General features: G+C 40.1%; 1 protein-coding gene across 2 annotated transcripts in view; it reads right to left on the reverse strand.

The window, feature by feature from the left end:
• Positions 1-1,703: 1,703 nt before the first annotated feature.
• si:dkey-12j5.1 (uncharacterized) overlaps positions 1,704-12,089 on the reverse strand; it is a 34,609-nt gene continuing 24,223 nt past the window's right edge. For both annotated transcript variants that reach the window (XM_059339702.1, XM_059339701.1), the window contains exons 10-11: positions 11,263-11,415; positions 1,704-2,064 (exon numbers count right to left, since the gene is read on the reverse strand). In XM_059339702.1, the coding sequence (XP_059195685.1) occupies positions 1,891-2,064; positions 11,263-11,415 (327 nt within the window). In that variant the 3' untranslated portion in view covers positions 1,704-1,890. The remainder of the gene's footprint in view (positions 2,065-11,262; positions 11,416-12,089) is intronic.

Below are 12,089 nucleotides of genomic sequence, written 5' to 3' on the forward strand. Positions count from 1 at the left end.
TGGACAAATATCCTGATAACAACAAAAATAGCTTATTTAAGAGCTGACATTTAGCCATTTTCCATAGTTTTCTTGATAATGATTTTGGTTACTATCAAGAAAACCATGGAAAATGTCTAGATATCAGCTCTTAAATTACACTCTTATGAGCTATTTTTGTTGTTATTATTATATTTGTCCAAAGAAATGTACCTTTAGTTGTACCAGGCTTTTAAATTAACAAGAAATTGAAGAAAATAAAGGTGGTCTAATCATTTTTTCCATGACTGTATATTGGATCCAAAATTGTGCTTTCTGTTGTGAAGAAAATAAAAGAATGATTTTAGAGTAATGACATGAAGGTTCATTTAACAGTAAAAATAATAGACAATGTTATCACCCATCTGTTTACTATGTTTTTTTAATGGATCAATGTAGCTGTGCCCCTGATAGAGCTAACAACAAAACAGGCGTTAAGTTCATTTTTAAATTAACCTGTGAACGTGCCTTTATCTATCAAAACAGAGATTAATTAAGCTAAGTGTAATTAGCTGAAAATATGCCATGAGTCACAACATAGACCCAACTAGTTGATGATTTTATAATCAATTTAAAAATTAAGTTGTTGCAGCCTTATTTTTTGGGTCTTGGTTGGTTTGTTTTTCAATACATTGGCATGAATGTATCCAGTATTTTCACATTATTTTTAAAACTTTCAGTCTGACCTCTTTTTGACTGAACCAAAAGAATCTCATGCTGTGGACGTCTTCCATTTAGAGTTTTTTTTTTGCAGATGGCTACAAATAAAATGGTTCAAATGTTATAATGTTCTCGGTCCACAGAAAGGAGCTCCATGTGCAGCAGTCGACCATTAAGTACAAATTCTTGCTCTACACTTTGCTGCACTCTATTGTAAAAAAAAATAAAATATATATATATATATATATATATATATATATATATAAGAGAAAGTGAAAAGCATTGGTCAATTATTGTGCCATTTCACTACCTAACCCCATCTCAGAATTTTAAAAGGGTGCAATGTGAAAAGTAGTTGAAAAAAAAAAAGTAGTCAGAGTTGCCCGTTTCTCGTTTCTGAAAGGCTTTGTGTCAGACACTTTGAACAGACTGGCAGAGAGAGAGAGAGAGACGCATGTTGCATAAGTAAAAGTCAAATTCTCTCTACTGTGCCTTTTCTTGTTGAATCCGATGAGTTAACAAAAAAAAATAGGAGGGAGGGCCCAGAGCAGGAAAATAAACTGAACAGCATAAAAACTGCATGCAAGCTTGGAATATTTGAACTGTTACATGTAAAGAAAGCATTGACTGTTTGTTGGCAGACACAGCTTTCTAATAATGCTTCCTTCCCCGTTGAGATATTTCAATTTACTGCAGTCTGAGAGGGATATACGGCTGCTACTGCTGCTGCTGCTGTATTGAGGAAGAGCCCAAGTAATTAACGTGAAGCTTTTGTGCGATTCTGTTTGTGTGATTCTGTTTGTGTGTGTGTGTGTGCGCATGTGCCCAGTGTTTGCTTGTAGAAACCAAAGCGTGGGTGTGTATGAGAGGTAAAAGCATTAAAAGGTGTTTTGCTTTTGCGGCTGGTAAGAAGTAAAGCTCTAAAACTAATTTCTTTCATCAACATCTGTCAAGGAGATTAGGGGGAGCATTACTCAAGTATGCACTTATTTCACCAAAAGCATTAAACATCCGACTGAAAGAGATTGAGTAGACTGCAGCTTTTAATGCCACTCTTTTTGTGCATCTCACTTGATTTTCAAAAATTCATCTTTGATAAACTGGTGTGAAAGGATAACCGGTACAAAAGGCACGTCAGAGAGTGCACTCAAGCATTTTGACTAGAGGGAAAGCATGATTGGGGGGGGATTCAGAGTATGAGCAAGGTTGTGGTCAGTGTTCCATGGGTGCCTCTGCTTCGTCCTCATCTTCATCACTACAGGGTTCATAGTCTTCATCCAGGACCGGCTCTCCCTCGTCTCCCTCCAGCTCTCCTCCCAGATCGCCTAGCAGCTGCTCCACATGCTCCAGCATCGGCTGGTCATCACATCGCAGCTTACTGTACAGCTGGGGAAGAGGAAGAGGAAGAGGAAGAGGGGGGAAAAAAAAAGAGACAAAAAAAAAGGATGATGCAAGTGTGTAATGGGCTCGTAAGTAGACTGGAAATTTTAAATAGAAAGTAGGTTATACAGCAGAAATGTGAACATGAAGTGCAAAATTATACTGCAGAGGCAATACATGAAATGAGATATGGCGAGTGAAAAGCTCTAGACTGAGGCTCTTCCGTTGTGTCACAGAAGATAACGGTGCATCGCCATGGCATCAGTAAGCAGCAGCTTGGAGTTGAAGGAAGGGAGCAGCCCTGAGGTTTTAAGTCTCCGAGTGCTGGTTAGGCCGCCTGAAATATCCAACAGCAGCTGCATTCTGTCAGCGAGGCAGTCACGGCTCACAAAACGCTGGTAAACAGTTTTTGTCTTTCATTTGGCAAATCAGCACATTTGATACACCGTTCAGCCGCACAAGAGACAAAAAGACCATTTATCTTCCTTCTTGCTGTTGCAACATGCACACACACACACGCGGAATAATGTATCCTGGAGCACATATGGTTATGTGGCGTACATGTGCACGTACACACACACAATCAAAGTTGTTATCTCAGTGAAATATGCCGTGAAGGAGCAAGATAACAAAAAAAAGAAGGCCTGTTCTCAAAGCAGCCTGCAGATTTATCTCTGTAAAATACTCTGCTTGTGTGTAATTACTGAACTCAAAGTGGAGTTGGGTGATAAAACTACTGGAGCTACCACCAAGGACAGCAAAGCATAACACTGTGTGTCTGTGTGTGCATATACAGAGTAAGGGGGACTGATACGGCAATTTATATGTATGCTTTACTTTCCAGAAACAAAACTAGAGAGAAAAACAGCGTGGGGAATGGTTTATGGGATCTAGGAATATTATTTTATTTAACAAACACACACATGCACACACAGTCCCTTGAGCTTGCGGACAATAAGCAGCTGAGTGCCATCATTCTTACTAAAAGTGTAACGAGGCCAGGAGAGTGAAGAAGAGTGTGTGTGACTGCTTTGCCCCAGGACCAGTCTCTAAGCAACAGCAGGTCCTGACAGGAGACACGCAGCCTCATGGGAACTCATTTGGAGTGTAAGAATCTGCAGTGTGTGTGTGTGTATTTATTTAAGTGGATGCTGTCTCCTCAGGTTGGAGCTCCAGGGAGGTGGAGCGTGACCCAGGTCCAGGCACAGGGTCTGATACCGGGGGAGAGCTGACCCTCTCAGCCTCCTTAAAGCACAGCACACACACACACACAGACACACACACACACACACAGTCTGATTTTCATTCTGCCAATGTCACTCTGAAATGCCTGGAGATGTTTATCCACAACGAGCACACTGAATAAAAGTTTTTTTGTTTGCTTTAGAATAGGCTTGGCTCAATACCTACAATAATTGAATATTACAGCCTTGGCTAGAGGTGAAGGGTCTTTAATATGAGTTTCATAGGAGATATATCATAAGAAATTCAGTGAATGTATGCAAAAAAAATATATATATATTCTACAATAATGGATGCTATTTAGAAATTGTATTTGGACGTGCAGATTTTTCCCACGCTTCAATAGCACAGTGTGTCTGCTGAATAGGTTGTGATTATTCATTGAGATGCTTTCAGCTAGCTAAACAAACAGGAGCTATTCTTTACACTTTCTGCAGCGAACGCTGCTGAGATCAGCACCGCCGTCGCAAGAAACACAGGCATTTCTCATTTACAACAGCCTATGTTTTCTCTTCTCACTTTCACGGCCCAGAGAGCTGCCTAGAGAGGGCGGGAGAGTGTGTGTGTGTGTGTGTGAGTGTGTGTGAGTGTATGTAATCGTATAACTCTTTCATGGTCCACTTTGCTCTACTTTCAAGCTCTAAGTCACAGTCCAAAGCACACTTGACCACGACTAAAACAACTCACAAACACACACAATATGTTACTCCTACACACCAAGGGGAGCAAACACACATCTGTCCTCACCGCCTACTGGCTATTCGGTCCACCACTTTGGTCCAAACTGAAATAAGTATTGGATGAATTGCCATTCAAGTTCCCCCGAACATGAATACTACTGACTTTGCGCTAGTGCCACAATGAGTTTGACCTTTGTGTTTCAGAGTGAAATATCTTGACAACTATTGAATGATTTTTTTTACTCAAAGTGCCTTGATTTAAAGCCACTCTTAATAACCCAGGCTGACAAACAGCCACTGTCAGTGAGCAACAGTTTTCATAATGGATGTAAATGTTGTAGAAAATCTTGACGACCAGATGAATTCGAATAGCAGCCTTGTGCGGGATTTAATTGGCAGATAGTAAAAACAGATGACAAGACATCCAAGGTTCAGAACAACTCTGAGACACAACACCCAGTTTCTCTCTTTTTACTTTGCAGGTTGGCGTGTCATTGTTTCTGTGTAACTAAGGGTCAACGTCCTGTCATTTCCTGTGATGAAGAACACTTGATATAAGAGCACACTTGGGATTTCCCAAATCCGAGCTGTTCATATCTCAATCAAGCAGAAGTTTCCTGTAAAGAGACTGTGACTGTTGGTCAGATTTCTGTGTGTTTATCAAAACATATTTGATGCTTATTTAAACTGCTATATGTCAGATATTTTAATACATCTTCAAATTAATTCTACGACATAAACAAGGTAAAAAAGAACAACAAAAAAATCAAATTATTCAGTGCAGACCCAATGCAGCAGCAGCAGTATCAGCAATGTATTCTGATGAATTTGAGTAATTACTGCTTTTCTCTCAGGGACACAGCGATACCAGAGCACATGAGCAGAGTGGAGTGGTGACAGCGTCTGCTTATTGCTCATGGAGCCGTTAGCTCCCTCCGCTCAAACATGCTCCTGTAAACATCGCTCCACACGCAACTCACACTTCACACCAATCCACTCAAAAAGAAAACCCTTTGTTTGGTGGTGAGTGAATGAACTCTCTTTGTTCCAGTCTGTTTATTTACTATATACACAATATATACTGTAATTGTCATCCCTGTATAGATTTTACTAAGTTGTTGCTAAATTTGAATGATCTAAATCAGGGGTTCCCAAAGTGTGGTGCGTGGACCCCTGGGGGGGCGCGAGATGAAAAATGTAATGGCGGTCTGATAATTACACAATTACATTATTTCCCCCCACACAATAAAGAAGTGTAAATAAACATTTCCTTTGTAAAATGTAAAATCAAAAACTGTAATATTAATTAATAAATAAATGCAGGCTATTCAAAATGCACTTCATCTTCAAATGAAGCGTAGAAGAAGTTCTCTTCTTCCATTTTTCCAGCCTGTGTTATGATGACAGGTTGTGTTTTAGCTCCACGCTCATTTAAACTTGCTGCAATTTTTGTTCAACGTGGCTCAAAATATTATAATATTTTCCCCAACTTATGTGCTTTCTGCCTCTGATCCTGAGCCTGTCATCATCCTCTTTGCTCTTTAAAGTGGAAGCTAACGCATAACTTTGTTGCATTATATTGAAACTGTGTTTCAGATTAATTCAAATGCGAGAGCTCATTGTTGTGATGGTGATTATTTAATTATATGTGTGTTCTCATTTGAGCATGATTAAACATGCCGCCTTTAATATGGCAATAAAAAAGCTTATTGCATTTAGTTTTTTTAAGGTGTGGGGGATTGGGGGTGCACGGCTAAAAATGTTTGGGAACCGCTGATCTAAAGAATCGATATTCATTTTCAGTTTGAGGATTTGTTTTATTTGTTTGAGTTGCAGGTGGAACATTTTTTTTTTTTTATAATCAAGAACAATTCAGTTAATGTACACTACCGGTCAAAAGTTTTAGAACACCCCAATTTTTCCAGTTTTTTATTGAAATTCAAGCAGTTCAAGTCAAATGAACAGCTTGAAAGGGTACAAAGGTAAGTGGTGAACTGCCAGAGGTAAATAAAAAAAAGGTAAGTTTAACCAAAACTGAAAAATAATGTACATTTCAGAATTATACAAGTAGGCCTTTTTCAGGGAACAAGAAATGGGTTAACAACTTAACTCTATGGAGTCTTGGGCTATTTTGTCCATTTTTGAATTCTTTTCATGTCTTTTTTTGTCATTTTGTGTCTTTTTTGTCCTTTTGTGTCTTTTTTTGGTCATTTTGTGTCTTTTTTTAGTCCTTTAGTCCAACATAAAATGTGATTTTGAATCTTTTTTTTACTTTCAAAACACTATCATGCTCAATAAAGAATTTTAAATGCTGCAAATGTGCATTAATTTCAGAGTACACTGAGACATTAAACTGCATCATTTTCAATTCAATTCTGGAAAAGTTGGTGTGTTCTAAAACTTTTGACCAGTAGTGTATATCTATGTATTAATTTGGTAAATTTTGTTTTACAAAGATAAGAAAGCAACACGTAAGTCTATAAATGTCAACTAATTAACACCAGACCGCTGCTCAGTATTGGCTGAGCCAGAACCCCAGGTATCAGTATTGGGACAGAAAGGTCAGATCTGTGCATCCCTATTTTTTTTCTCTACTATTTAATAAAATCTTTACAAAATGTCTTATTGCATGCTTCACATATTGTCATATTCAATGCCCTTTGCTACTGTCCGTTCACCCGTGAAGTGGCTAACAGGAAAACCAATTTGAAACTTTTTAATTCTCCTCTGAGTTCCCAAACACTGTGCAGCATAAATCAACATGGCAGCATTCACAGTTGAAGAAACTCTAACAAAAGAAATGCTGGAAAGTTTGACTTGATGATAATAACAGTAACGCCGCCAATCTTTAGTAACAGAATTGTATAGTCCTGTGGATTTTAATACAAAACAGAATTATGTTCGCTTAAGGTGCACAATGCAGCGCAATTGCTGCCGGCGCTGAATGAGGTCTCACCCTTTTTATGGTCATTATATTGCAGCCTGCAGGGGCTTACTGCTTGGTTGAAAGGAGTACAGAGTTGATAGGAAAAAGAAGTAACAAAGAAAGTGAAAATATAAATAAGTGCTGTGAGTTTATTTACACCCATTTATTTCACTGCAATTATTTAATTTCTTTGGATACAAAGCACATAATGGTCAGCATAGTTGATCCGCAAGTGCCATCTTTTGTTCAGTATGCAGCGGACCAGAGTGTAATAATGAGCACTAATGTACCCTTCATACCTAAATTGATTCTTTTCCCCTCATTTCTTGATGGAAACCTTTGATAGAAAACCAACTCATGGCAGAATAAAGACAGGCTGATTATGTGGTAAAAGCCTAATCATTCCATCATTGTTCACCTTCTCTTTCACACCTTTGCTAAACTTCCCCTTTCATTTCACCTCCTCTTTCATTTCGTCTCCTAATGCCTTCATTCTGCTGGCTTGTCTCCTGACCATTTTCCCCTCATGCTTTCCCGTCTTTGGCTTTCTGTCGCTCACACTCATACACTCTCACCAAATAACCTTCCTGTCAAGGAGATAGATAACTCTTCATTTTTACATCTTGTACTTGTACTTACACTTGCATGCACCATCTGGGCTGAATAAAGCCAAAAACGTGCCCTCCTATCAACTTCCCTGTGTTTCCTCAATCCTGCACTCCCAAACCTGGTTAGTATATACAGCATAGCACTAAGAATTCACATCTCTTCATCACGAAAAGAGCATTAATTAGATCTATTGTTCCAACACATTTTCTTCCTTTTAACTTGTGTCTCACTTGGTCATACAAACACACACAAACACACACACACACGCTTCCTCGCTGGCAAGAGTGTGACACTGGCTGAGATTAGACCTTCTGGAGTGTGAACAGGGCATGTCGCTGGAAGTCTCAAGAGGGCTGGCCGCAACACACACTCATGCACGCACACACACACAAACTCACACACACATAACTCAACACGTCAGTCCCCCAGTCACATCCTTGGTAGGGAAAGGCATTAAAATTACATGATGAGCACACCTTGGACCAACCCAGCCACAATCCGTGCTCATGGGATACCCTTTCAGCCACATCAAATAGTAAAGCTTTTGACCTCCGTTTGCCCTAGCCGCCTCTGTGCACGCTCACGTACACACCCGCGCACATGCACACACACACATATAACGGTGTCCTCTGTGCATACACTGCAGATCCTTCTTCAATCGCACCCTATCTGGCTGAGACTCAAATTCCATTTCACGTCCGGTTTACTATTGATTTTACCCTCGCCACTATTCACCAGCTACACCCCCTGCACCCACACACACACACAACCCCACACACACACACACACACACACAACCTCTCTATCACACACACACAAACACACACCATCCAATCTGTTCCCTTCCTCGCCTCCCCTCTCATTCTCCCACCACTGCTCACTCTCCTGCTCCTCTCCTACACTTCTTTCTTGTCCTCTCAACCCATCCATTCCTCCCCATCATTCCTTTTTAGAGCAGTGTGTGTGTGTGTGTGTGTGTGTGTGTGTTTGTGTGCGAGTATCGATCACAGAAGAGATGAATAATGAAGACATTTCTTAACAAATAATTAGATATGCAAGTTGGCACACACAACCATAATTAAATATGTGCATCCACATAAGGTGCGCCTACGCATACCCACATGATTTCTCTCACTGTCTCTCCCCTCACACACACACACACACACACACACACACACACACACACACACACACACACACACACACACACACACACAGACACCAGCACACACACACACACACACACACACACACACAGACACACAGACACACAGACACACACACACACACTTAGCAAAGTCATAAAGTATGCAGAGAAGTGGACTGGCGCCAAAACAAGCCGTTGGGCTTTGAGGCCTCATTTCCATGTTGGAGCCCATTTTAACTAGCAGACTGACTCATCGTTAATAATTAACACTCACAGTGACGCTCAGAAACAAAGCTCTGATATAAACAAGGGAGAAACTCGACTACACAATGTACAGATGCACACACATATGACTAAAAGCAATGAGATGAGGAATTAAGTGAACCACAAGAAAAGCTGTTTTCTCTCCACATTCCACCTCACCTTTTCAAGGACTTTGTGCATTTACCTTTCGCATTATTCTGCGCCAGTTGCTTCACTCACTCTACAAAGAAACAGCTATGCTGTTTACTTGTCACGCTCCGACGCCTCACCCAATTCTTTTGCCAGTCTTTCACCTTTTTATTCCTCTGCATTCTTTGACTCTGTGCAAAAATAGTTAAGTCCTTAATTCACCCCGTTTCTCAATTCAATTTTTGTTTTTTTTTCTCTCTATTAACTCTCAACACAAAGCTGGCAGCGCAAATCTATACCCTCCCTGTGCCTTTATTTTTTCTCCCCACAGTTTCTTCCAATCTCCCTCTTGGCAGCTCAAAGCCCACCTCGCTGCTGTCTCAGTTGTGGACGTTCCCAGTGGATGCTGGTTAGACAGGCCTGTCACTACACCACAGGCCAGAGAGACACACATCAATATATCGCCACTCTGCTGCCCCTACTCATCTAGAGAGGAATACGATGTGGCAGGAGAGCAGGGGGGGAGGTGGGTAGCTGGGTGGGGGGGAGAGGGGGGGTAACGGAGAGGAAAGTAAAAAGGAAGAAGAAGAAGAAATGGTAGGTGGGGCCTGCTATCCTTCACTCTGTGCTGTCTGATTTACAAGCCTATTGGATTTTAGACTAACATGAATCACAATCCCATAGAGGCATTGCTCCCTGACAGAATGACAGAATGAATGAGACACATCACTCTGTGTGTGTGTGTGTGTGTGTGTGTGTGAGAGAGAGAGAGACAGCGGTATATTTAAACCTCTTTGAGATTTAAGACATTTTTGTGGCAACAATGCAGCTTAGTTAGAATCCTCTCATGCTCTCAGTACGGCATGTACTCCTTCTCTGACAAGAACCAGTTCTTAGGAGTCTTACCTATTGTGACGGCGTGCTTGATGCATCTATCTGTACCCACGGTTGCCGTGCACAATGATGGAAGAAGTATTCACAGTGTTTAGTACCCCCACTATGAAAATACTGCATGACAGGTTTTTTTTGACATGGGTTTTCATCACAATTGATAAGGTGAGACTATCAAGTGGCCTTTTTCCATTAAGAATAGGTTTTATTACTAGTCAATTAATCAGCCAACTAGGCACTATGGAGTAACTTGTAACCATAGAAACTAGGAACTGATTGGCTGACAAATATATGCAGTGGTGTAATGAGTTGCATTGCCCTCAGAAATCTAGTTGAGTATAAGTATGAAGTATGCTGAAATGGAAATATTTCAAGGTTCCATATGTGAGATTTTGAACACTGATATGGCCGCAAGAAACTATTTTCTATGCAAAGACACAGTGGAGTAATACAACCTGAGTAGAAGTCAGACTCCCTCTGAGTGTGTGAAGCAATCCATACTCCTCTGTTCTTTGTTTTGGTAGCGGGCCGGCCGCGGGTGCATGTTAGTGTCCTGATGCATGTGTGTGGGCGATGCACATTTGTTTTGGTCTGAGATGCTGCTGCTGTTGTGCTACAATAGTGGTTTTTAATGTCGTATATTGAACCAAGTCCACAAATTCGTACCAGACTACCAGTCGAAGAGCCAGTCTATTGTGTCTGGTACTGTTTGGTGAAAATGGTAATTGGTCACCAATTGGGTGCCAAATGTGGCCAAAGACACCGATACTGCTACTGTAATACTGCAAATGCAAAGGGCTTCACCAGCGAGCTATAGACTCAGTGACCACTGTGTTACCTCATACATAGCAACTTTTTTTTAGACATTATTTACATACAAATTACATAAAAAAAATTTTTTATTTTTTTTTATATTGTATTCATGCATATTTTATTTTGTGCGGGCAGTACATTTTACATTTTATTTTATTTATTTTTATCCCATTTTTAATTTATTTTATCTTATTGCATCTGACTGTTCTACTGTTTACTACATCTCTTTGTATTGTGTTATGTATTTATTGTTTGTGCAGCACTTTGGAAACCTTGTGTTTGCTAAAATTGTGCTATATAAATAAAATGGATTGGAGATTATTACTTTAAGAACAGTTGTACAGTAAATGTACTTACTTTACCACCACTGGTCATCCACTACTGAACAATTAGTCAAATCGTTTAGTCACATTCAAAAGAGAGATGAACCACATTACACTGTAGCTGCATCTTCAAACAGCATCAATCTCTGGTTGGTGGGCAGCTTTTATGACCTGATTTACCTTCTTAGCATTGGTGAGATACGATCTGGCCGCCTCCGTCAATGCCTTCCACTCCTCCGTCTGCTCCTCCGTTACTTCTCTTCCCTCTCTTTCTTGATGCTCCTTTGCTTTTTCAAACTGGAGGAAGCACACCCAGCCGGAGAGATACCACACCTGGGAGACAGGGAGAAAGAGAGGCGTGTTAGGAGGCGTGAGGCGCAGAGATCCTGACAGAGAGAAAGTGGGCTTTGTTGCAGTAAGTGAGCTGTGACAAGGGAAACAGATTTGTAACCCTCACAGAGAGCGTCTGCATGAAATCCCACGTCCTTCTTTGACAAACAGGCTTCATACATACTACATGGAATCACAGAGCAATCCATCACTCACATACTAACTGTCAACCCGATTCAACCCTGTACTCACACTGTAAAAAAATAATCTGTTAAATTTACGGTAAATTACCAGCAGCTGTGGTTGCCAGAACTTCACCGTAAAAAAATACAGTGAGTGGGTTTTCTACTGTAAATTTAAATATCAGCAAAAACTAATTTAGACTGAATATTCTCGTTATTTTTAAGGTAATTGTGTCATTCATTCACACATCATGGCAAATCTCCATTAACTTTACATGAAAATGTTATATTTTTACAGCAAAACTGTACGTTTCCTACAGTTTATGACCGTAAAAGTAAAAACTGATTTACGGTAATTAAAAGTGTCTGCTATGGTGATACACAATTTTTAATTTTACCCCCCATTCCTGATGCAATTTTACAGTGTTTTACTGTAATTTCTACAAACATTTTTTACAGTGCATTTACAAATGCCGCATCAATGTGAATGCACAT

The sequence above is a fragment of the Centropristis striata genome, chromosome 8 (genome assembly GCF_030273125.1).
Source record: "Centropristis striata isolate RG_2023a ecotype Rhode Island chromosome 8, C.striata_1.0, whole genome shotgun sequence".
NCBI lineage: Eukaryota > Metazoa > Chordata > Actinopteri > Perciformes > Serranidae > Centropristis > Centropristis striata.